At 47.3% G+C, this 27,252-nt stretch overlaps 1 protein-coding gene across 2 annotated transcripts in view; it reads right to left on the bottom strand.

The window, feature by feature from the left end:
- Window positions 1–27,252, bottom strand: part of SYNDIG1 (synapse differentiation inducing 1) — a 209,135-nt gene that overhangs the window by 65,685 nt on the left and 116,198 nt on the right. For both annotated transcript variants that reach the window (XM_033185388.1, XM_033185389.1), the window contains exon 3: window positions 18,619–18,756. In XM_033185388.1, coding sequence (XP_033041279.1) covers window positions 18,619–18,756 — 138 coding nt within the window. The remainder of the gene's footprint in view (window positions 1–18,618; window positions 18,757–27,252) is intronic.

Genomic DNA, 27,252 nt, shown 5'->3' with positions numbered 1-27,252 from the left:
TCAAGACCAGAGAGAGGACAATAATTCAGAAGGGTGGACCCATCACATGGGACACATATGCCCTAGGGATGTTTGCTGACCATAAGAGGTGTCTGAGAGGGTGAGTTTTGGGTTACTTTGTGCGATGGTGGGAATCCAAGTTGGGGTTCAGAGCCCAGCAAAGAGGGAGATCCTGTAAACCAGCCATAGGATGGAGCACCAAAGAGCTAAGCTGTGGGAGAAAAGGTGAAATGAAAGTACACCAGCCCCTCAAGGGCTACAGCCCAGCTCTGCTTCACCTCAGAGCTTGAGTGTGGACTAAGATGGTCTTGAATTTTTTGTGCCCTATGTCCTGGAAAAAAGCAAAGAAATAACCTATCTGAAGAAAGGTGTCATCTTCCTAATCTTCAAAATATTACTATGAATACTTTGTCAAAAATAATGAGCAGCATAAAATCAGTAACATCTGAGAAAATATACCATGAGTGAAGAACAAGGAAAAACAACAAACATCCAGACTCACAGGGATCCCAGGTATCATAATGATCAGGCATAGACTAAAATACCTCTGCTTACTATGTTCCAGGAAATACAACGAAAACTTGGAAGTGTTGGCAGGTGATTGAAATATACAAGAAGGGTTGTAGGTGATCTGAAAAAGAAGACACATGGGAATTATAGAACTGGAAAATTACAAAAAAAAAAAAAACAACATTATAACTCAGCGAATGGGTTTGGCAGGAGTTGAGACACAACTACAGAGGAAACTGTGGAGCAGAATTCTATACCCAATGAACATACACCTGCAAGAATAAATGTGATAAAAAGACATTTCCAACGACATAAAACAGAGAGTGTTTACCAGAAGAAAAGCCATTCTAAAGGAAATTCTAAAGGATGTTCTTTAGGCAGAAGGGTATCATTCAAGCTGGACAATAAAAAATTTAGGAAGAAATGAGGAGCAAAGTAGTGGAATATAAGGATTTCTACAGTAAAACATCACCAGTGTAAAACAATAACATTGTCATTTTGAAGTATTTCTTTCTGTGTCCATCCATCCCTAGAAAAGATAATCTTCTCTTTAGTTCTTAAAGTCCAAATTCATATTTTTAAAATATTATTAAAATTGATTATTTTGATGAAACTGACAAAATCCTAGAAAAATATAACTTGCCATAACTAATATGAGAAACAACAGAAAGCCTAATCAGAGATATCAATATTAAAGAAAATAAATCACCAATTTAAAATCTTCCTATGATGAGAAATCCAGGCTCAAAGAGCTCCACCAGACTGCCACCAAAGATTTGAAAAATAGATAATTTCAGTTTTAAATAAATGTTCAGAGAACAGAAAAAGGGAACTCTTCACAACTGGAGAAACATTGATATCAAAACTTAATGAAATTACCACAAAGGATAATACACATCAATCTCTCTCATGAACAGAAACACAAAAATGTTAAGCAAAACAGAAGCAAAAAATTCAGCAACATATACAAATTATGATCAATTAGGGTTTATTTTAGGAATGCAAGGTTGGTTTAACATTCCAAATCAATGTAATTTATATTAGTAGATTAAAGGAAAATATTCATATAATTGTTTTTCATTTGCGCAAAATGCTTTTGGTAAATCCAACATCCATTAATGATTTAAAAATGAGTTATCTAAAGATCCTACTTAACAGTGAAATGTTGGAAATTTTTCTGTTGAGACCAGAGACAAGATAAGAGTGTCACTCAGATGCAATGTGGCTTTTGCAAGTACAGTAAGGAAAGATGAAGACATGGGCTGGGCATGGAGGCTCACACCTGTAATCCCGGTACTTTGGGAGGCAGAGGCAGGCAGATAGCCTGAGGTCAGGAGTTCAAGACCAGCCTGGCCAACATGGTGAAACCCTGTCTCTAAGAATATAAAAATTAGCTGGTTGTGGTGGCGGGCACCTGTAATCCCAGCTACTCAGGAGGCTGAGATAGGAGAATTGCTTGAACCTGGGAGGCGGAGGTTGCAGTTAGCCAAGATCATGCCATTGCACCATTGCACTCTGGTCCAGGTGACAAGAGCAAAACTCCATCTCAAAAAAAGTAAAAAATAAAAAATAAAAAAAAAAGAGGCTGGGCGCGGTGGCTCACGCCTGTAATCCCAGCACTTTGGGAGGCCGAGACGGGCGGATCACGAGGTCAGGAGATCGAGACCATCCTGACTAACACGGTGAAACCCTGTCTCTGCTAAAAATACAAAAATTAGCCAGGCGCAGTGGCGGGTGCCTGTAGTCCCAGCTACACGGGAGACTGAGGCAGGAGAATGGCGTGAACCCACGAGGCGGAGCTTGCAGTGAGTGGAGATCGCGCCACCGCACTCCAGCCTGGGCGACGGAGCGAGACTCTGTCTCAAAAAAAAAAAAAAAAAAAAGAAAGAAAGATGAAGACATGAAGGTTGAGGAACTCAATCTTAGGTGGTAAAATAATAAAAATGTGCAAGAAAAGCGTGTCCTGTGGAGGTCATTCCAGTGGGCACTGGGTGGGGAGGAAGGAGAGCAGTAAGGAGGAAGGATGGCTGGAAGGTGCCAGTCCTTCTGCCCTGGGGGTCCCAGGGACATTCTTGACCTGGGTGATGGTGACTGGGCCACTTGCTTTAAAATAATTTGTTAAGCTATACAATTATGCTTTTATTCTGACTGTTATTTTCAAACTAGGAAAGGTTTGACAATCCCATTCACATTAATGGTGCTAAAACAAACAAATAAATAAACACAAAGACACATGCAGGAAAGAAGAGAAAAACCAACCATTGCCTACAGATGGAGTGATTTTCTTCCAGTCTCTTTTTCTTTTTCCTAACTTCCAAAAATGTGTAATAATATATTGCATATGTGGAAAACTCAATTTTTTTGTGATGAAGACATATGAAATAAATCACTTGATTCTTCTGACAAATGACTGTATACTGTAGCGTAACTTTAAAAAAAATTGTACAAATGTATGAGATACCTGTGAAATTGTGTTAGATGTATACAATATGTAGTGATCAAGTCAGAGTATTTAAGGTGTCATCTTCTGACTATAATACAGTTTTGTTTAACTATAGTCACCCTACACTGTTATCAACCATTGAATGCATTCCTTTCACCTAACTGTACATTTGTACCCTGTAACCCACTTCACTTCATCCTCCCCCAGCTACTCACCCTTCCCAGTCTCTGTTATCTATCTTTCCACTCTCTGCCTCCATGTGATCAGACTTTTTAGTTTTTATGTTTATAAGTGAAAGCAGGTAGTATTTGCCTTTTTGTGCCCAAATAATCTCCAGTTCCACCCGTGATGCTGAAAACGGCATTATTCCATTCTTTGTTATGGCCAAATCATATTCCATTGTGTATCTATACCACATTTTCTTTATCCATTTGTCCACTGATGGGCACTTGGGTTGATTCCATATTTTTGCCATTGTGAACAGTGCTTCAATAACTATAAGAGTGTAGGTATTTATTTGATATAGTTATTTCTTTTTCTTTGGGTAGATACCCGGTAGTGGGATTGCTAGGTCAAAGGTATTCTATTTTTAATTTTTTGAGAAATCTCCATACTGCTTTCTATAGTGGTTGTACTAGTTTGCATTCTTACCAACAGTGTATAAGAGTTCCCATTTCTCTGCATACTTAGCAACATCTGTTATTTTGTCTTTTTAATAATAGCCATTCTGACTGCGGTAAGATGATGACATCTCATTGGGATTTTGATTTGCATTTTTCTGATGATTAGTGGTGTTCAGCATTTTTTCATACATCTGTTAGCAGTTTGTCTTATTTTGAGAAATCTATACAAATCCTTTGCCCACTTTTTAATGGGATTATTTGTAGCGTTTTCTTCCTGTTGTTTGAATTTCTTGTATATTCTGGATATTATCCCTTGTGAGATGTATAGTTTGCAAATATTTCTTCCATTTTGCAAGCTGTCTATCGATTATTTCTTTTGCTGTGCAGAAGCTTTTTTGTTTAATTAAGTCCTGTTTGTCTATTTTTGTTTTGGTTGCCTGTGCTTTTGAGGTCCTAGCTATTAATTTTTCGCCTAGACCAATATCTAGGAGAGATTTCCCTAGGTTTTTGTTAGTAGTTTTATAGTTTTTGGTCTTATGTTTAAGTATTAAACTCATTGTGAGTTGATTTTAGCATATGATGAAAGATAAAGGTCTACATAGTGTATATTTTAAAATCACAAAACTGACCCTTTGTTGATGGGATAAGTGGAGAATAACTGATAAGACATAATGAAAAAATGTTTCCATGGGAAAAGTAGTAAACCAAAACCAAGCAGTGTTAAACTGAAAAGCAAATGAGGTCATGAATGAGATTGGACTAGAATCTGTAGGAGCCAATCCTGAGCACCTAGAGGTGCTTGTGGATTTCCTCACAGTTTCACCCACTGTGGGCCCCAGTCCTGGCGTGCAGCCAACCTGCTGTGTGATCCTGAACACCTTAAACAGCCTTGCTGGGTGCTGACTTCCTCACTTGCTAGGTACAATAGAATGTGCCTATTTCAGGAGTCTCTTGAACATGAAATAAAAGTCACTGTAAACTTGCTGTGAAACAGTGGCTCTGGGTATATCTGAAAGATTTTAAAACAGCACAGACCCTGATTTGTACACACGTGGATTCCAATTTATAAAATTTATTGTCTGTAAAATGGGGATAATACTAGTATTAATTTCACGGGGCTGCTGTGGGAATTAGGTGCAATTGTGCATCTAAAGTGCTTTGCCCTTGCTGCCATTCTTGTTTCGTGAGTGCGTGGCAGTAAGCCCTCCACTCCATACCCTGCACAGTGCCTGTCTGCAGCAGCACAGTTCTTGGCTCAACAGAGAACTGGAACTATGGCCAAAGTTCCAAAGGGAAGATTTGCTGTTGACACTCAAGCAGGTCTCTGCTGTACTCAAAACAGGGCTGTCCTGGTGAGAATTACCCTCTTTAATGTGGGTTTGAATTTGGCTAACACAGGTTGCACTCTGAAAAACGGATTGATGTCGGCTTATTACATAACCCAAATTGTCATTTGATGTGAGGTGGTGTGGACCAGAATGCACCTCTATGTTGCAGTTTTGACCTCCTTGAGTCCTAGGAGGAAAGGCAGTCTTCTCTGCTTTCTGCACCCTCAGTCTCCCTCAGTCCCTTTCAGATTGATTCATTGGCCATCGACTGGACATCTGCCATGTTCGCATGTTTAGTCTCATTGGATTCAATGGATATCACTGGTTACAAAGCATCCTTCTTGCTCAGGCATTTGCAGCCTGTGCAGATGATAAAGGGGGGCACAACCTTTGCTGCTGGGATGCAAAGAGCCTCTGAATGCTGAGGAGGGGAAAATGTAGTACTCTGGGTGTGCTGGGCACCAAAGGCTACAGAGGGGCTACGGTGCTGCTCTGATTCTTGCATGCCGAGGTGACTCTCAGTTGGTGCCTTTGCTTCCAGAGGGAGAAATATCAGACTCACCTCGTGTGTCTCAGTGTCCCTCAGCCTTGCTGTCTCTCAAGCTCACAAATTGCTTGCTCTGCCCTGGCCTTTCCAATGGCTAACTTTATGCAGGCCACATCAGTCTACTGCCTGGGGTCTCTGGCTCTTCCCACCACCACCAGCTTGATGAACTCTAGCCCAGGCTCCCAGATTCTGGCCTCCACAGCAGCTCTGGAGGAAGCACGGTCTGGAACTTGCTAGTGTAGGGAGGTTCATTCCCAGTGGGGCAGACTTTAACACTGGGAGCTACACTGTTACTTCCCTCTCCAGTTGCCCTCTGCTGTCTCAGTAAAGCCTACTCAGAGACCTGCTAAGAAGCAGAGGCCAGAGGGGAAGGCACTACCCTATGTTGCCCCACCTCTTTCCACACCTCCTTTCCATTTCCCTCATGTTCACTGGTCTGGAATCGCACCTCCAGATAAGGCCACAGAACTCCAACCTTGCTGCAGATTCTGTGTTCTAGGGAGCCCAGTTGAGTTGATGGACTCAGCTATTTCTGTCCAAGGCTCACCACACTGAATGCATCACATAGCTGTCATGTTAGGGATCTCAGAGCCTCCAGGAAACACAGTGGCCAGAATTCCAGCCCTGATCCACCACAGACTCACCCAGTGGGTCTGTGTAAATGCAGCCACCTCCCAGCCTTAGCATCCCTTCCAGAACAAGGAAAAAAGTGGAAGAAATGCTGTACTCTTTAACATCTTTAGCTCTTTGGAAAACAGACACAAGATGGGATAAGGCAGCCAATGGGGAAACAAACTGTGTCCTGAAATCAATTAGAGCAGGAACAAGGGAAAGTACACACAGCCATTTCCATAGCACAAAGCCAGAATCTCTTCTGCACTCTCTATTTCTTCCCTCCCAAACTGCACTTTTATGTGCCGACAAATGGACAAGGGACATCCGTTATCTGTCTCCTGGGGAGAGCTGCTGGGGCAGTTCTTCCAAATGTGTTCTGGAAGAGGACCATGGAAAAAGGACACGAGGTGAAGGAAGGAGGAGGGAATTCAAAGAGAAATCTGCCCATGGACTCCCAGGGGAGGACAGGGTCAGACGGCCTCCAGCACACCCAGGGTACTGCATTCCCCGCTCCTCAGCACTCAGAGGCTCTTTGTGTCCCAGCAGCAAGGGTTGTGCCCCCTTTTACCATCTGCACAGGCTGCAAATGCCTGAGCAAGGAGGATGCTTTGTGACCAGTGATATCCATTGAATCCAATGAGACTAAACATGTGAACGTGGCAGGTGTCCAGTCGATGGCCAATGAATCAATCTGAAAGGGACTGGGGGAGACTGAGGATGCAGAGCTTATATGTCCCGGCACTGACTGCTCAAGAATTCTGAGTGCAGGGAAAGGGCTCCAAGTGGGGTGAGGATGAGAAACAACCTGTAGGTAAAACACCATGAGTGAGGAGTGTAAGAAAAGGTTTGGAGGCCAGGCCCGGTGGCTCACACCTGTAATTCCAGCAGTTTGGGAGGCCGAGGCGGTCAGATTATTTGAGGTCAGGAGTTCGAGACTAGCCTAGCCAACGTGGCGAAACTCTATCTCTACTAAAAATACAAAAATTAGCCAGGCATGGTGGCGGGCGCCTGTAGTCCCAGCTACTTGGGAGGCTGAGACAATAGAATTGCTTGAACCCGGGAGAGGAAGGTTGCAGTGAGCCGAGATCATACCATTGTACTCCAGCCTGGGTGACAGAGTGAGACTCCAGCTCAAAAGAAAAAAAAGGTTTAGAGACTTCACATTTAATTATCTCTTAAATGAGTAATTGGCAAAATAAACACATAAATACACATTAAAAATCGGAATTGTTTTAAAAAAATCAATATAAAGAAAATCACTCAAAACCATACACTTATATGGAAATTAAGCAATCTGCTCCTGAATGACTTTTGGGTAAACAATAAAATTAGGGCAGAAATCAAGGAATTCTTTGAAACTAATGAGAACAAAGATACAATATATCAGAATCTCTGGGACACAGCTAAAGCAGTGGGAAGCCTCCCCCACCTAAAGAGGGAAGTTTATGGTGCTAAATGCCCACATCAAAAAGTTAGATCTCAAGTTAACAACTTAACATTACACCTAGAAGAACTAGAGAAACAAGAGCACACCAACCCCAAAGCTAACAGAAGACAAGAAGTAAGCAGAATCAGAGGTGAACTGAAGAAAACTGAGGAGTGAAAAACCATACAAGAGATAAACAAATCCAGAAGTTTGTTCTTTGAAAGAATAAATAAGCTTGATAGACAACTAGCTAGACTAATGAAGAAGAAAAGAGAGAAGATCCAAATAAACACAATCATAAATACAAAAACCCTCAGAGACTACCAGGAACACTTCTATGCACACCATCTGTAACACTTAGAAGAAATGGATACATTTCTGGAAACACAACATCTCCCAAGATTGAACCAGGAAGAAACTGAACACCTGAAAAGGCCAATAATCAGTTCCAGAATGCAATCAGAAATAGAAAGCCTACCAACCAGAAAAAGCCCAGGACCACATGACTTCACGGCCGAATTCCACCAGATGTATAAAGAAGAGCTGGTATCATTCCTACTGAAACTATTTCAAAAAAGTTGAGGAGGAGGGACTTCTACCTAACACATCCTATAAGATCAGTATCATCCTGATACCAAAACCTGGCAAAGACTTAACAGAAAAAGAAAACTTCAGGCCAATATACTAAATAAACATAGATGTAAAAATTTTCAGCAAAAACCAGAAGCACATTAAAAAGCTAATCCACCACAATCAAGTGGGTTTTATCCCTGGGATGCAAGGTTGGTTCAACATATGCAAACAAATAAATGTAATTCATTACATAAAGATAAATAAAAACAAAAACCACATGATCATCTCAATAGATGCAGAAAAGACTTTTGATAAAGTTCAGTAACCTTTCATGTTAAAAACCATTAATAAACTAGGCATTGAAGGAGCATACTCAAAATAATGAGAGCCATTTATCACAAACCCAAAGCCAATTTCATACTTAATGGCAAAAGTTGGAAGCAATCCCTTTGAGAACTGGAACAAGACAAGGACGTCCACTCTCACCACTCCTGTTCGACAAAGTACTGGAAGTCCTAGCCAGAACAATCAGTCAAGAGAAAGAAATAAAAGGCATCCAAATAGAAAGAGAAGTGAAACTATCTCTGTTGGCAGATCATATGATTCTATACCTAGAAAACCCCATAGTTTCTACCCGAAAGCTCCTAGATCTGATAAACAACTTCAGCAAAGTTGTGCAAAAATCAGTAGCATTCCTATATACCAACAACACCCAAGATTCACGAAAGCAATTCCATTCACAATAGCCACAAATGGAATAAAATACTTAGGAATACAGCTAACAGGGAGGCAAAAGATCTCTACGATGAGAATTATAAAATGCTGCTCAAAGAAATCAGAGATGACACAGTCAACCAAAAAAATATTTCCTGCTCATGGATAGGAAGAATCAATATTGTTAAAATGGCCATACTGCCTAAAGCACTTAAAGATCTAGCACTATTCCTATCAAGTTACCAATGACATTTTTCACAGAATCAGAAAAAAGTTATTTTATAACTCATGTGGAACCAAAAAAGAGCTCAAATAGCCAAGGTAATCCTAAGTGGAAAGAATAAAGCTGGAGGCATCATGTTACCTGACTTCAAACCATATTAGAAGGCTACAATAACCAAAACAGCATGGTACTAGCACAAAAACAGACATATAGACCAATGAAACAGAATAGAGAACGCAGAAATAAAGCCATACACCTGATCTTCGACAAAGTTGACAACAACAAACAATGGAGGAAGAACTCCCTATTCAATAAATGGTGATAGGATAACTGGCTAGCCATATGCAGAAAGTTGAAGCTGTATCCCTTCCTTACACTGTATACACAAATGAATTCAAGATGGAGTAAAGACTTAAATGTGAAATCTACAATTATAAAAACCCTGGAAGATAACCTAGGAAATAGCATCCTGGACATAGGCCTTGGCAAAGATTTCACAGTGGAGACATCAAAAGCAATAGAAACAAACCAAAAATTGATAAACTGTACCAATTAAACTAAAGAGCTTCTGCACAGCAAAAGAAATGTTCAACAGAGTAAACAAACAACCTACAGAATGGGATAAAATATTTGCAAACTATTCATCCAACAAAGGTCTAATATCCAGAATCCATAAAGAACTTAAACAAATTAACAAGCAAGGAAGAACTCCATTAAAAAGTGGGCAAAGGACACGACAGATTTTTTCCAAAAGAAAACATACAGGCAGCCAACCACCATAGGAAAAAAATGTTCAACATCACTAATCAGTAGGGAAATATGAATCAAAAGCACAATGAGAAACTCTCACACAGTCAAAACGGCTATTATTAAAATGTCAAAAAATAACAGATGCTAGCAAGGTTGTGGAGAAAAGGGAAGGCTTTTACATTGCTGGTGGGAGTGTAAAGTAGTTCAGCCATTTTGGAAAGCAGTGTGGCAATTTCTCAAATAACTTAAAAGAGAATTACCATTTGACTCAGCAATCCCATCACTGGGTATATACCCAAAGGAATATAAATCATTCCACTATAAAGACGTATGTGTGCATATGTTCATCACAGCACTATTCCCAATAGCAAAGACATGGAACCAACTAAATGCCTGTGAGTGGTAGACTGGATAAAGAAAATGTGGTACATATATACCATGAAATACTACATAGCTACAAACAAAAGGAGATCATGTCCTTTGCAGCAACATGAATGGAGCTGGAGGCCATAATCCTAAATGAACTGACACAGGAACAGAAAACCAAATACCGCATGTTCTGACTTACAAGTGGAACCTAAACACTGAGAACACATGAACACAAAGAAAAGGAACAACAGACAATGGGGCCGACTTGAGGAAGGAGGACAGGAGGAGGGAGAGGATCCAAAAATTATGTATCAGGTATTTACCCGGGTGATGCTTATTACCTGGGTGATGAAATAATCTGTACATCAAACTCCCATGACATGCAATTGACCTATGTAACAAACCTCCACATGTACCCTTTAACTTTAAAGAAAGACAAACTGAGTTTTTCCAGCAGCAGCAGGGGGCCAGAGGTGTGGACAATGAGCTGAAGTCCTCAGGATTTCCTGATTTCTCCCTACTTTCAGATGATCTTACTGACCTCAACTCTTTCCTTGGGCAAATCAGCTTGTTCTTTTCATATTAAAAACTGGGGGCCACAGAGCAGTGGCTCACACCTGTAATCTCAGCACTTTGGGAGGCTGAAGCAGGAGAATCATTTGAGCCCAGGAGTTTGAGACCAGCCTGGAAAACAAAGAGAGATCCCCATCTCTACAAAATACTAAAATTAGCCAGGTGTGGTGACAGGCACCTGTATTCCCAGCTACTTGGGAGGCTGAGGTGTGAGGATAGCTTGAGTTCAGGAGGCTGAGGATGCAGTGAGCCATGATCGTACCACGGCACTCCAGCCTGGGCAGCAGAGTGATACCCTGACTCAAAAATTAAATAATTGGTTTTAAAAACCTAGAAAGTGGGGGCAAATCATCCAAGTCTGACTATGATGGCCTTGTTGATTAGTTCATCAACAGCCTGGCAGCTCAAGAACACAACTAAGAAAGCAAATTGCAACTCCTGGCATTGTTTGGATCTCTGGGAGGAACACGTGTCCCCACACTCTCTGAGCAATGTCTTGAGGGTGGTTACAGGAAGGTTTAGGCTCTTTCTGGGAAATTGACAGAAAACACTGCATCCTACACACCAGCCATAAAGAATTAGAATCAATATTCAGAGTAAGATTGAGAAGGGAAACACTTCATTCCTGTTGGAACGATGATGATGTTGTGTCCCCTAATGTCCTACAAGGCTTACTTGAGTGATAAGTTTTCATATCCAAATCCTGCAATTGTTCCCTCCACCTTTGCAGAATTTGCAGAGCATCTTATTCAGAGGAGAAAGAACAGCCTGTACTTGACTTATATTTCTACTCTGCTGGAGAGCATCAAATTCAAGAGAAAAAATAAGTACCTTTAGTACATATCATTACCCAAGATTGCTTGGTTCTCTCCCATAATTTAATATAATCCAGTTTTAACGGAGTCAGAGGGAGAAGGACAGACATATCCCCGGGACCTACAAGCAGGGCTGCTATTTTACTGAAAACAAGAGGCAAGGATATCAGACTCCTGTAACTCTTTCCTATGTGGGTATTTGCAATGTTAAAAGCAAGACTGTGATTTCCTCTAACACTTGGGCAGTATTTGGTGGAATCTGTCACTAAGTACAGTAATCACTTATCACTGACCCAGAAGTGGGCAGTGATGGTGGGGGCACCGAATCCTGGCTCTACCCTTGGAAGCGTGACCTGGGAACAGGTATATGACTCTCATAGCCTAATGCCTCATGTGCATCTGCCCCAAGAAGTGTGTAATGCCATGTATGTGCAAGGTGCTTGGTGCACAGGGTTTTTTTTATTGCTCCCCTAACTGTCCCCCCATTCTCCTTCCCACCGTATTTCACAACATTTATTTTTCTCTCTTTTGGGTCATTTTCATCATGAACAAGTATGCTATCATTTCTCCCACTTAAAAGCAAAAACAAAAACAAAAAAAGAACACTCTTGACATGACCTCATTAAATAGCACCCCATTTCTCACTCTCTGTTTACAGCAAAACTCTTCAAAAAAAGATAACTAGATGTACTATGTCCAATTTCTCTCTTTGCATATCCATATGTATATTTACAAACAAGGTCCCATTTTGTCACTCAGGCTTGAGTGCAGTGGTGGGATCATAGATCACAGCAGCCTTGAACTCCTGGGCTCAAGTGATCTTCCCACCTCAGCCTCATGAGTAGCTGTGACCACAGGCACGAGCCACCACGCTCAGTTCATTTTTAAATTTTTGTATACATGGGTTCTGTTGCACAGGCTGGCTTTGAACCCATTGGCCTCAAGCAGTTCCTCTCCCTAGGCCTCCCAAATACGTGCATTTTCTAAATGTTTTAATTGAAGTATAGTATTCTTAGGGAAAACGGAAACGTGTACACACACACACACAAAGTGTAAATAAAGCTCAAAGAGTTTCCACAAGCATACGGCCAGCACCCAGGTCAGGAAAGGGAATGTCCCCAGCACCCACAAGTCCCTCCGTGCCCCTCTGGTGTGCCTCCTGATCCAAGTCCCAGCAGTGCAGCTCTGCTTCGCTGGATGGTTCCCTTCCTCTCACTGTGGAGTCTGCTCCTGGGGCTGTCCCTCCTTGCACGCCTGAAGCTGCTCATCAGTGGTCAATGCTCCCACGGGCCCCTCATCACCGGGCCGGTACTTGACCCCCAGCTCAGGACTCACACTCCTACCCTCGGCCCAGACGTCTCCCTGGAGCCCCCATGGTTCAGTGCCTCCATGCAGAGGCCGACAGCTCTGGGACTTGAGAGGCCCCGCTGCAGGTGCTGCCTACCCGTCTGCAGGAAACCCCTGGTCCAGGGCATCCCTCCCTTCCCTCTTCCTTTCACACTGCAACCTAAGCCCAGGGGTCATTCATTCAGAAGACACCCCGCAGCTCCCCACTGCTTATGAAATTGCCAGCCACCCCTGCAGCGCAGGTCTCCGGGTGACAGCTGCCGCCGCCCTGCGCCTCCCACTCCGCTCTGTCCTCTGAAGGCTCCTGGGAGCATGTGACCATAGGGGCTTCTCCTCCACTCAAGCCCCGGAGACTTCTTATCCCAAAGTGGAAGCCCCGCTCAGTCACAGCCTAAAGAGTCTCGGGGTCTGCCCATGTTGGTCCCGCCTTGTTAGTTACCCCCTACCCCCATTCCTCGCTCCACACCCGCGGCCTCCCGCTCGGCCACGCAGGCCCCACCTGCCCCACGTGTGCCCCCCAGGGCCTCGGCACTGCAGGCCTCTGTCTGGAAGCTCCTCCCCAAGGGCTCCCCCTAGCTCAGCCCAAGGCTTCATCATAAGACACCATCCTTTCCGCGAGCCCCGCCACGGCCACCCTGTTTAAAACCTTTCTCCTAGCTCCACACTCCCCATGTCCATCCACAGCTAATAGCCAGTGAGTAAAAAGGAAAGCTGACGTTGCAAGGAAGAGAGGCAGGCGACGAGCACGTTAGCTCTGAGAAGAGGGATTTGGTTTGCTCTGTTCACTGCTGCATGGGCGGCACTTACTGAACACGTGGGAGGTGTTCACTTATCAGTGGGTAAATGAATGGATTCCAAGGGGCTTTGCTACTAGCTAGGTTGCACTCTTGTTCTAGATTTTCAGTACCATAAAAAGATTCTCTTTTTTCCCCTAATTTGCCCAATTCCCTTTGCTGGTACTATTCATAAAATTCATAATCTGCTTCCTAATACCCTTTTCTCATTTAATTATTGTTATAATGTTGCAGTTAGTAAAGGAAAGAAACATTTTATGAAATGAAATTAGATCAAGACATAATAAATGCTTGGATGCAAAGACGTCTGCCAGCAGAGTCAACACACGAACCCTGGGGCCTGCCCTGCGCAGGTCCAGGCCCAGTGCCCTCTTTGGGGCAGGGCTCTGGCTTCAGTCCCTGGCTGCCCCCATTGCATGGGATGGAGTGAAATGCCATGAAGACCAATGCCACACCATGCTCAGACAGGCTTTCCTCCCCTGCCAGCCTTTCCAAACAGGGTGGGGGGATGGTGAATTTAGAAGCAAGGACTGTGGTTCTATTTTTGTTTGCGAACAGATAAAAGTCAAAGCTATATTGCAAAAAATATAGCTTTAAGGGTTAGAAATATTAGTATTTCCCTCATGTGCCCATACTTGCTACCTCTGTGATATCTGTTACTTATTAAATCCCTTGAAACTTCAGTTTTGTTCATCTGTAAACTGGAGGTAATAATTTTCCACCTTCCGGACTCACTGCAAAGATTAAATAAGATAAAGTGTGTGCATTAACTAGCTGACAGCAGCCACTCAGCCACTTATGGCATTCATGTCTATCCTCAGTATCATTCACAAATGTCAGTTCCTAGATGAAGCCACACCACCATAATCACACACACCCACACCCTCCTCTGTATGAACTGGTTTACAAAGTGTGCTTGCAATGGGGACCGGATGGAACATTGTTGGGCAAAACAAAGTTGTAGACAACATGCTGTCCTCATCTGCCCACCCACCCCAACCCCACAGCTCAGGGATAAGCCAGATACCTCCCCCAGAGAAGGCAGGTGCCTCGAAGCCCACACATCCTGCTAGCTCCGGCTGACTGCTCACCAATGTTGGCTTTAGGTTCATCACTCAACCTCACTGAACCCTGATTTCAGCACCCATGTCATGGAGCTCCTATGAGATCATGCATGTAAGACAGCACTACTCACACCCGAACAACATCAGAACCCAGGGCATCCCTCCCTTCCCTCTTCCTTTCACACCACAACCAAAGCCTGGGGGTCATTTCTTCCAAAAGACATCCTGCAGCTTCCCACTGCTTGTTAGATTCCCAGCCATGACTGCAGCGCAGGTCACCACGGCCCCTCGCAGGTGACAGCAACAGCATCCACGAGGAGCTGGAGGCCTCCTCAAAATGCAGATTCCTGGGCTTTGCCCCAGAGACTCTGACTGAGCAGGTCTGTGGTGGAACAGACAGTGTGCATTTCTAGCAAGCGCATAGGGGGTCCAGGACCACACCCTGGAAGCAAGGATGCATGGCCACAATGCTGAAGCTGGCACACAGTAGGTGGTCAGCCAATGTTACCCACCTCACTAACACTTTGATTACTACTGTTATGCTAGTTCATGAACATATTTTTAGAATCAGCAAAATCTCCTAGGAAAGCTGTGTCTGTGTCTTTCCAGGCATCCCTTGGCCTCTGGACCCCCAGCACCTGGGGAACTCAGGTTTCCAGCAGGGCACGACCAGCAGCAGTTGCTCTGCAGGTGCCTCCTGGGGACTTTCACTGGACTTACATCTCTAACCCTCAGCTAACCGCACACCCTGGAAATCATGTTAACATCATTGTATGCGTCAGGAAACAGAGGCATGGGAGAGCTGCCTGCTAAATGGTACCAGACTACAACAGGACAGAACAACATATCGGAGGCGCATAATTCTAGAGATGGCTTCCCTCATTTTCTCCACTGCCCAATTTAATCAAACTACCATAAGATGTTGTTTTGTTTTTCTGTAATGGCTTGGCATGTTCCTTTGACTTCACTGAACAGTTATTTTGACAATGAGCAGATACAGCCTGACTGTCAGAGTACACTGTGATATGATCTGAGATAAAATGGAAAGAAAACCCAAAGTCACACTTAGATGTCAAAGATTTCCTCGTTAACGGCACTGTGGGCCTGGAGAGCCTCGGCTCCACCAACATGCTCTTCGCCCAGGTGCATCATCCCCTTAACCCAACAAGGCGGCAGGAGGTGCTGGCCACTGCGGCAGAGAGGGTTATGGGCTTCCCCCCTCCAGTCCTGGGCTTCGCTCCCAGGTGGCCTCGCTTAGGAAAGCACTGATTTAATTTAGTGTAAGGATTCTCAGATTGCATCTGTTCTATTCTGTGCCACACTCTCTTTCCTTGGCAGCTGCCGGCTTCCCCACGATGGCCTGCTGGAGACCACACATCTGCAGTGTGGGCTGTAAACGGAATGCTCAGCAGCCTGGTAGCCGGCTGAGGCATCCTGTGCAGGGCTGCTTGTTTCCAGGATCTGCAGCAGCACCCGGAACCACCACTGCAGACTAAGGGGAGCTGCCTGGGAAGGGAGTTCTGATTGGAAAGGGATGCGGATACAGGCCCTGCAAAGGGGACTCACCTCCACAGGTATCTTTATAAAAGTGTCAGCACCTCTTCTCTGTTGTGGTTCTATCACAGGGAAATCCATTCTCAAAGCGCAATGAAAAGGGAGGGTGCAGCCAATGGCCCTGAAAGCTCCTCTCTACACCCATAGTGAAGGCAACACCTACATCCACTCCCCAAAATGTTTCCACTTCATCTCCAAAAAAGTGATCAGAAGCCGCTATAGAAACTGCATTTCCCATTTGCAGCTAAACAAGTAATAGAAATCCTCTTCACTGTCTAACGTATCAAACACCACAAGTTCTCAGACCCAAGCCTGAGAGGCTCTTACTGTGTTCAGAATAAAATTACTTTCTGAGAAAGACTCTAGACACAGTCTCTGCAGTTGTAGCCTTGCTCTTTATTATAATGATGATCTTTTGAATAGAGATGTTGTCCATACCTTGCCCTGCACCAGAGACTGGGGCTTCAATCCGAACACACGGAGCAGCAGAGACCACGGACACCACAAAGGACTGGTCTCTCCTTTGGCCAGGTAGCAGCCTCTCCCTGCGGCCCCTTGCCATCTCTCCAGGGCTTCCATCCACCCAGCACTCTGTGGCACTTTTACATGGATGTCTCAGCGGCTGGGCCCCATGAAGGTGGGTGTGTCCCTATTCTTCCCCATATGGAGATGACGCAGGGCTGGGGTGTACAAAGGAGGCTTCGGGGTCGCGTTTGATGTCACCTGTCCAGCTCCTGGGCCCAATCTGTCCCCTTCCAAGACTGCTCTTGTCTATTGGCAGCATCAGGGTGCAGTTTATGTGGCACGGCAGGCTCTGCCCACCATGGGCCTGTGCCCACACCCATTTCTCCAGCTCCTGTGTGTCCCAGTCTGGGACCTCATCCTGCAGCAGGGTTCACTCATGTCTGCCTCCACTCCACAGCCACCAGGCCCTGCCAGACCCAGGAGTCAGGCTCCCCATCCCATGCTTGTGCTGATGGAGAAGGGGTTCTGTGGCATTCGTGGGACGAAGTCACAAGAGAAGCTCGGACAGACCCTCAAGATCAAAGCTGGATCTGGAACAACTGCTCAGCCTAGCCCCAGCAGATAAAGATTTCCGCACTGTGCCCCTCCGGCTACACCCCTGCCTGCAAAGGCTGCCCAACTTCTCGTGCCCTGTCAGGAAGCACTTGCCCTCAGGAGGACCACAGGCCACCCACCACTCTCCCCTGCTCCTCCTTGGATGTCAGAAAGAGGGGCCAGTCACCACTCAAGATGTGCAGGGGAAAACAGAAACCCCATAAGGCCAGGGCGGATTCTCCTCTCACTCGTCCAACAAACCCAACCAATACAGAAGCCATCAAGAAGCAACTGCTGGGCTCAGCCAGGCAATCTGTTTCAGACGAAGGACCTGCCAGGCTCAGGTGTGTGCAGCCCTGGTCCCAAACCCTAGAAGCTGGAGAGGGGCCCTCTGTACCTTCGAGGCATCTTCAGCCCTCCCTGAAAACACCCCACGGGCGCCCGGCACCACCCCCACCCCGGGCCAGCAGAGGAGTGCCCTTTCTCCCTATTTTGGTTGGGCAGATAGCAGCGGGCCATGGTAATGCTGTCAGCTCACTCTGTAATTGGCAAGTAGAAATGTCTTTCTCTGATTAATAAAAATGTGAATATAGCTGATTTCTGAATGAATACTCTGCACTTGCTAGAGAAAAATATTTCCAATATTTTCAAAATGTAGGTTGCATAAGGGGCAACCAACAGGATGCTCTGTAGTGAAAAAGGCTGGGAATCGAAACCTTTAGACGCCTTATGTTGGGGAGGAACGGCAGATGTCATACTGAGATGTGCCATTTCCAGAAGCAGGGCGTTCACTTGGGGCAGGTACACGGGGGCTGCTGTGGAACTGGAATCTATTTTACAGGAAGGATTCTTTAGCAAGGAAATCAAAACCCTTCTTTTCTCCTCTCTCATTAAGTTAAATGTAGCCCACCTGGGCTTGGTGTTTCCCGGCACTGGGGTCACCCCACGCACACAACCCCAGCACCTAAATGAAGGACAGCCTCCCAAAGGCCATGTGCCTTCTACCCAGCAGACACTCGCTTCGGTCGTGCAGCCTCTTCAGAAGGCAGTCCCGCCTCTGCAAGGACGCAGCTGCATCTGCGGTGAGGCAGCCCGAATGCCTCCACCCGGCCCCCAGGGCGCCCTGACTGACTTCTCCCAGCCTATCCTCCAACTGGGCAAGGGCTGACCCAGCTGTAGCAGGAGCTGTCTGAGCTTCCTCGCTTCCCCTCTTCCTCAGCTGGGATTGTCGCCCTCACCCCTGCCCTGTCAACACCTGCACACCACGTGCGACAGACCAAGGAGGCCTTACCTCATGGGACAAGTAGAAGGCTGCGATGCCCAGAGGCCAGAAGCAGCAGAGCATGGAGAAGACACTGAGGCCCAGGTGGTCCCGCGGGGGCATCATGAGGAAATTGTCTTCACTCTCTGTGTCGCTCGAGTAGTCGCTCTGCAAGAGAGAACCAGCAGGACAGGACAGGAGAAAAGATTAATATAGGAGTCATCCTGGGGTGTCCAGGGATGTGGGATGACGCCTGGCGGACGCAGGCCCTCCCCAGGAGGCAGCTGCAGTTGCTGATGTTGTTTGAGCCATCGTTACTGCTCCAAGTACACAGCCTCCCAGGAAGGGTGGCCCGGCCAAGGAAATGCTTGCCAAGAACAGGAAGATAATAATGCCAAGTACGGGGCTCTTGGGTCATTCAGTTGCAGAAGAAATCCTACAGAAAGCAGTATTTCTAAGATCACTGGGATGTGAGTGCCTGCATGGTAGGGACAAAGGATGGGACTGGGGACTTCGCAGGGACTGCCTGTAGGGACTGCCTGCCTGGAAGCCACCTGCAGAACTGGGCCCGTTGTCACCATGCACTGTCAGTGTGTTCTGACGATGGACTGGAGACTCTCAGAAGGCATAGCCCGGGCGTGTTTTTCTTTGTATTCCGAGACTTCTCACTAGCGGACAAGGACGAGGCAAGGCTGATGTGGATCGACAGAGAACACTGTCCCCTGAATCTCTCTTTTAAGTTTCCCTTGACTCTGAAATGAGTCAAGACACAGGTGGGGCCTGATTTCCACCTGGAGCATGAGGGCAGCTTCCTGAGGGGCAGAGGACAGCCCAGTGAGCCTCAGCTGTGCCCTTCTGCTCTGCGGCCTGGTGGCAGGGGCTGAGGGAGACTCTCCTAGGGGTTCTGATGGAGAAGGTGTGTGCTGGGAGCAGGGAATCAGGGTGAAGCTGGGTACAGGAATTTACTGTTTAATTTTATATTTTTTTAAACTTTTTTTTTAGATTCAGGGGTATGCGTGCAGGTTTGTTTTATAGGTAAACTCATGTCATGGGGGTTTGGTGCACAGATTATTTCATCACCCAGGTATAAGCCTAGTCTGCAGGAGTTATTCTTTCTGCTCCTTTCCCTCCTTCTACCCTCCAGCCTCTGGTAGGCCCTAGTAGCTATCCTTCTCTTTGCGCCCATGGGTCCTCATCATTCAGCTCCCACTTACAAGTGAGAACATGGGGTATGTGGTTTGTGATTCCACAGTAATTTTTTTGTTTGTTTGTTTGAGGCGGAGTCTCACTCTGTTGCCCAGGCTGGATGGAGTGCAGTGGCGCGATCTCGGCTCATTGCACGCTCCGCCTCCCGGGTTCACTCTGTTCTCCTGCCTCAGCTTCCCAAGTAGCTGGGACTATAGGCGCCTGCCACCACGCCCGGCTAATTTTTTGTGTTTTTAGTAGAGACAGGGTTTCACGGAGTTAGCCCGGATGGTCTCGATCTCCTAATCTTGTAAGCCGCCTGCCTCAGCCTCCCAAAGTGCTCGGATTACAGGCGTGAGCCACTGCATCTGGCCAATTCCACAGTAATTTTTAAAAAGCAGCTCAGATGATTCCAATGCTGACCTAGCAAAGAGAACCATTGCCCCACCCTCCCCACAAAGGGCACACGGGTCCTCCAGGAGGCTGACTGGCTGGGCCCTGCCTTGGTGTTTGTGCAGAGGGTGCCTCCTGGCTGTCATTCCACTGGCTGGGCTCTTTCCTTATCAAAATACGAAGCGCTCACACCAACTCCTCCAAACGCCAGGGCCACCCTGCCTAGGCATTTGTCCTATACAAAGTTGAAGCCCATCTTACTCCAGATACGGTTTCCTAGAAGAGTAGTGGCTCGTTTCCTCTTGGAGGAGGCCCTGGCTTCCTAGCTCTCTGCCAGCTGCCCAAGGTTGTTGAGCAGGGGCCTCCTGCTGCAAGCTGGAGCTCTTTGAGAACGCAGTGGCAGTGTAAGGCAGTGACAGGGCCATTTCTTTAGCAGGCTTCCGGACAGACCCTGTGAAGCCAGACAAAAGTGCAGGTGGGCCCACCCTGTGAGTGCAGCACTTACGTGGATGCCAGCCCGCTGCTCACCACTGGTGTCTGAGCACCCCCAGACATTCCTCCTTACTAATAGACTCTGGGAAGGCCCACAAGTGACCACGGCCCCCTTTCCCATTTCTGTTAATTAAACACAGGTAAAACTGCCAGTCAGAGCCTCTAATCACTGTGCAGCCAGCCATAGTGCTGCAGTGAGACCTGAGGCTCCCTGGTACACCGCATTTCCATAGGCTCAGTCCAACAATAAGGACTTTCCAGGTGGCCTCTCCTGGAGCTTGGGCTCACTGTTTACTCGCCCCCCCAACAAGCCTGCAGGGCAGGGATCTGAAGTGCCACTCCACCAATAGGGCAAGTGACTTGCTCAGGCTACAGGGCCAGCTTCTGGCCTCGTCCCTCCTGCCAGGCACAGGTCGAGGAGTCACTGCCTCTACTGTGGTGGCTGCTTCACGAGTGTGGGGCTGCAAAGCCTCTGTCCACAGAGCCATGGTTGTGAGATTTCTCTTCTCTTTATCCTGCACGTTGGCCCCCATATAGTCTCTGAACAGTAAGGGGATATGAAAGTTGCCATCATTATGGCTAAGGGGGAAGAAAAGTGGAACAGCCCACAGGGATGCATAATTCATGGGGGAGTTGTGAGGCCCCAGGCTGCCCAGGTGGAGATGCTCACTTCCCAGCCTCGGGTGCTGGAGTCTGGAATCTGTAAGAAGGATGAGTGGTGGGTGGGAAGGATAAGCAGTGGGGAGGGTGTGCCGCGTGGAGGATGTGGAGGAGTGAGGACGTGCAGGGGTGAGGACATGCAGGGGTGAGGACGTGCAGGGGGAAGGACGTAAAGGGGTGAGGATGTGCAAGGGGAAGGATGTGTAGCGGGGAGAGCATGCAGTGTGGAGGACATGAAGTGGGGAGGACATGTAGGGGGGAGGACATGCAGGGGGAGGATGTGGAGTGGGGAGGACGTACAGGGAGGAGGATGTGCAGCGGGGAGGACATGCAGAGGGGAGGACATGAGGGGGGAGGTCATGCGGGGGGAGGTCATGCAAGGGGAAGCCATGCGGGGGGAGGCTGTGCAGTGGGGAGAGCATGCATAGGGGAAGACGTGCAATGGAGAGGATATGAAGGGAGGAGGCCGTGCAGTGGGAAGTATGTGAAGGGGGCAGGAGGTGTAGTGGGGAGGACGTGCAGTGGGGAGGATGTGCAGGGGGTGGACGTGCAGCAGGAAGGACTTGTAACATGAAGGAAGTGCAGTGGGAAGGGAGTGAAGCAGGGAGGATGTGAAGGGGGAGGACATGCAGTGGGGAGGATGTGCATGGGGGAGGACGTGAAGGAGGGAGGCCATGCAGTGCAGAGGATGTGAAGGAGGGAGGCCGTGAAGCGGGGAGGATGTACAGGGAGTGGGACATGCAATATGGAGACTGTGCAGCAGAGAGGATGTGCAGCAGGGAGGCTGTACAGCAGGGAGGACATGCAGGTGGGAGGATGTGCAGTGGGGAGGATGTACAGGTGGAAGGACGTGCAGTGGGGAGGACGTGAAGGGAGGAGGCTATGCACTTGGGAGGACTTGCAGGGGTGAGGACTTGCAGTGGGGAGGATGCACAGGGATAAGGACCTGCAGTGGGAAGGATGTGCAGGTGGGAGGACGTGCAGTGGGAAGGATGTCCAGGTGGGAGAATGTGCAACATGGAGCACGTGCAACATGGAGGAAATGCAGTGGAGAGGATGTGCAGGGGGGAGGACATGCAGCATGGAGGCTGTGCAGTGTGGAGGATGTCCAGGGGGAAGCACGTGCAGTATGAATGACATGCAGCGTGGAGGCTGTACAGTGGAGAGGGTGTGCAGTATGAATTGCACGCAGCATGAAGGCTGTGCAGTGTGGAAGGCGTGCCGCATGGAATCTGGGTATCTGCCCAGCTGCACCTCATCACACATGGCCCTGTTGACTCCACTCTCCATCCCTCACTGAAAACATGTGGCTTTGGGGGGGTTAGGGAGCTGATTTTGGAACTGCTGAGCGTTAGAAGGGGCTGTCTCTGCAGGAGATGCTCAGGAGGTTCAACCTGTGACAAACTAACCCATGTCCAAGACCCGAAAGCAGCAGAGCCAGGCTGAGGAACGGCCATTTCTCCAGTGCACAGCTCAGCCCTTGACCTCACGGAGCGCAGCAGCCATGGGTCCCGATGTATCCTTGCACAAAACCAAAAAGTCTGCCTGTGTTTATTTATTTTTTAGTTTCTTTAGTTTACAAATGGTGTTATTACTGTCTTTATTGTCATTGTCATTTCTGTTTTACAAAGGACAAAGCTGAGGCTTCAAGAGGTTAAAACACGTCCACTCACAAATCATCCTGTGAGTGGCTGCTGGAGTCTGGAATCTCTGATGCCAACTGCTCACCTAGGGCTCTGAGCTGCGTGCTGGGTTTGCACATGGCTGCTTTGGCTGCACACAAACCCCACTTTGCCTCCATTGCTTCTCATGAGAAGATGAGTTGTCTTCCTCCCCTCTCCCTGCCAGGGACTCTGATGATTCTGTTTCTTGCTAAGTCTGTCTCATGGTGGTGATGGAAAGAGTCCTGTGGCAACAGTGAGGTTTTCCCGATCTTAGTCAATGCTATTTCCATCTTTGGAAATAGCTTTAGCATTACCCCAAAAAGCAAAGATTTAGCTTTCAGGGCACTCCCCCAAAATCTTCACAGATTTTAATTTAGAAGCATAAAGGAATCACACTCTGTAAATTACCAAGCTGAGGCTAGATGACACCAAAATAATTTGTCAACTTTGATTGAAATAGATTTTAAAAACTCAGGGCTGGGCATGGTGGTTCACACCTGTTATCTCAGCACTCTGGGAGGCTGAGGTGAAAGGATCACTTGAGGTCAGGAGTTCGAGACCCACCTGGCCAACATGGTGAAACCCTGTCTCTACTAAAAAAAAAAAAAATAGAGCTTCGTGGTGCGTGCCTGTAGTCTCAGTTACTTGGGAGGCTAAGGCAGAAGATTGCTTGAACCCAGGAAGTGGAGGTTGCAGTGAGCCAAGATCGCATCACTGCACTCCAGTCTGGGCGACAGAGTGAGGCTCCATCTCAAAAAACAACCAACCAACCAAACAAACAACCAAACTCAGACAAATTATAGGGTAGACAAAAACACCCCAGCTCTTTTCTTTGTTCCCTCTTCTGCCAGGAGTGTCCTGGGGTATAAGTGGTCGTGGACATCATGCCACCCGAGAGAAAGGAGAGGAGATGAGGCTGGCCTAGGAGAGGCCACATGGATACCAACAAGCCAAGCAGAGAAATACACACAATCCCCAACACCAAGAAAGACTCATCATGCACTGCACCTGTTTTAAAGAATCCTCTTCATGGGTCATTTAATCGGTACATCTGTGGACTGAAAACATTCCAAAGGAGTCTGCAATTCATGCAGAGGTCCCACATTTTTGAGCTAAAGCCAAGGCAGAGAAAGGTGGGTGCCCTCCAGGGCCACCCATTCTACCGCGTTGCCTGCTTGTTCTAGCCCTGTTTTCCTTACCTCCACGGAGAGAGAGGACTCTCAGTCCCCTCGGGGTTTTCTTCCTGGGGATATTTTAACAAAATAATCATAGCGCAGGGCGTGACACCAAATGTTTGCATATCACAATGTTCAGCATTCCTGGCAGCTTTGTGAGCAAGAGTGTGAGGCGCTTGTTTCAGGAGTGGGAAGCTGAACCCTGCCCATGGCCCACTTCTCTGTGCTCACTGACTCTGGTGAGCATCTCAGGCACCATCCAAGGGTGGCGGTCCCAGTGGCCACATCTGCCCTGAGGAGCCCAGCAGCCATTGGCCACGTGGAGCTGTGTCCGCTTAAAGGGCTCCCAAGTTCACACACAACCAACACTGGTCCCTCGGTGACACCACATGCTCAGAAGCCACGTGAGTCCCATGCCTGTCACATGGGACAGCACAGATGCAGAACGTTTCTACCACCTCAGAAGGTCCTATTGGACTGTGCCGTTGTATAGAGCACCTTTGACATTAGTGACTCCATCGTAGGAAAAGACTCCATCTTATATTTCATAGGGCACCTTTTCAACAGAGACCAGAGTTTTTTTGCCTGATCAATAAAGGCTGCACCCAACCAGACAAGGATTTAACCAAGCACATTCTGCACTATTAGTCCTCACCAAAAGACTCTGCAGCCATAAAAAGAGTAAGACTTCAGCAGCTCGAAAACAGTCATTTTAACAGACACCAACTTGCCATCACTTGTCATAAGGGGCCCAGTATCTGCCATTGAAGGCTCTGCCCACAGCAAAGACTCTTCCTTGAAAGACACTGACCACTGACAGAGCCCCTGGGCCAGGCCAGCATATTCTTTTCATTCTCGTCACTCTCCCTGGACTGGCACATGAACTCCTTTTCCTATCCCTTTTCTCTTGATGTTAAATGTTACTTAGTTTGTTGTGGAGTGTTTAATTTATAACATTAATTTGTTGATTAAATATACTGTGATGTATGGTTTGCAATAGTGACTGACGGGTGGCTCGGCTCAAGCCTGCATGCCTGCCACTCTCACTCTCGAGGCAAGGGGAAGCACTAAGGAGAATGCCTCCTGGGAACTCCAGGGAGCTCGTGGCCTTTATGATGGAGAATGCAGCATCAGTAAAATGCCTGACATTGTGGAAAGGCACAAACGTGAGGGTCTGGTGATCTCTGACCTTGCCCCGACAGCTGTCTCATGGGATCCAGCCCTCTTTACTCTGGGCTTGGCGTCTTCTACCTGCAGGGAGCTCCCTGCTGCTCTTCCCACGTGCGTGTGTGCCCTGCCTGCGTCAGAGCCTGTGCACTTGCCGTCCGCTAAGCCAGGATGCACATGTGCCTAGCTTGCCCACTTCATTTGGGGCTTTTGCTCAAATGCCACTTCTCATCAGAGCCTTCCCTACATAGCTGCAAAGCTGCCACCACCTTCCCAGTCCCTCTATCCCCAGCCTGCTAGGGGCTTCTCTGCACTCATGTGATACTGATTTGTCTACTTTCTGACTCCTTTCTTTTCTCTCTCTCTCTTTTTTTTTTTTTTGAGACAGAGTCTTGCACTGTCTCCCAGCTGGAGTGCAGTGGTGCGACTGGGGCTCACTGTAACCTCTGCCCCCCTGGTTCAAGTGATTCTCCTGCCTCAGCCTCTGGAGTAGCTGGGATTACAGGTGTGCGCCATCATGCCCGGCTAATTTTTGTATTTTTAGTAGAGATGGGGTTTCACCACGTTAGCCAGGCTGGTCTCGAACTCCTGACCTCAAGTGATCCGCTTGCCTGGGCCTCCCAAAGTGTTGGGATTATAGGCGTGAGCCACGGTGCGTGGTCCCTGACACCCTTCCTCTAAGCACCAGGAGGGCAGAAATCTGCACATTTTATCCAAAGCTGTATTTTAAGTGCCCAGAACAGTGCCTGGCACATAGTAGGACTTACGCACATTTGCTGAATGAATGAGGGATTCGCCTATGGCCTGAGCCAATATGAATAACACTAACTAAAATGGTAAGCCCCTACAATTTGTACAGAGGACAGTGGCGTCACCAGCAGCTCCACCTTCCTGGGCCTATCATTGCCCGAGAAGACTCCGCATTCAGCCCTGCTGCGTGACCTCTGATCCTCCCTTCACCCTCTGAAATGCCTTCCTACGCTCTCCAGGGTGTACATCTTCACCATCATTTACATGTGCCCACCGAGAAGCCTTTCAAGGTTGGGTGAGAATGATGACTTGGCCACGGTCAAGGCTGTCTTACTTATGGTGGCTCCAGGACAACTGAGGAGAGAGCCAAGGACAGCAGCTGGGAAAGCTGTAGGTGGATGACACAGCTCAAGCCCCCTGCATCGACGGAAGGTGCACTCATGTTCTCTGGTCTTGGCAGACAGCTTGGAGCGAGACACCCTCGGTCCACATCACAGGTGTGTGGAAGTGCACCCGGCTGCCTTTGAGGCCTTCAGGCAAGAGCTTCCACTCCCACAGAAGGGAATGACTCTTCATGAGCCACATGGGTGAGGCTGGTGTCTGAGATGTGAGCCATGGAGACCTTGCAGGGCCAGTGCTGGGGCCATCTTCCTGCACCTGCACCATCGGGGCAAGCCCCAGAGGTCCATTTGGGTCCACTCAGGGGTTTTCTGTGGGCTGCCTGGCTGTAGAAGACTGATGCTTCTGCCCATGTCAAACCATCCTCTCTGCACCAGCCTTCTTCAACATCTTGAGGCCTCCTGTTCTCTCCTTTACTCGAAGTCAGGTCACGGAAAAACCACAGACATCTCCTGAGGACCCCTGATGTGCGATGCACACAGGGCTCACAAGTACACAGCTGTATGGAGATCTGGGGCTTTCAGAGTGCAGAGTCCTAGGAAGCCATGTTTTCATGTCTGAACACACATTGCCCTAAATTACTGACCAATCATTTTGGGTATATGCTGTCTGTCATACTTTTAGTTTTTCCTACTAGATAGTAGTTTTTTTTTTTTTGTGGAAAGAGGATATTTCACATACTGGCATGAAACAAGCAAAAGCAAACTGACAAAACCCTGCCACTTTAAAACTGCCTTTTACAAAGCATGTCTGCTGAGCAGGTTGTTTCATCTGGATGG

Source organism: Trachypithecus francoisi, unplaced genomic scaffold (assembly GCF_009764315.1).
Source record: "Trachypithecus francoisi isolate TF-2019V2 unplaced genomic scaffold, Tfra_2.0 Lachesis_group21, whole genome shotgun sequence".
Lineage (NCBI taxonomy): Eukaryota > Metazoa > Chordata > Mammalia > Primates > Cercopithecidae > Trachypithecus > Trachypithecus francoisi.
Note: the sequence above shows the minus strand (reverse complement) of the source record. Positions and strands in the feature narration are given on the sequence as shown.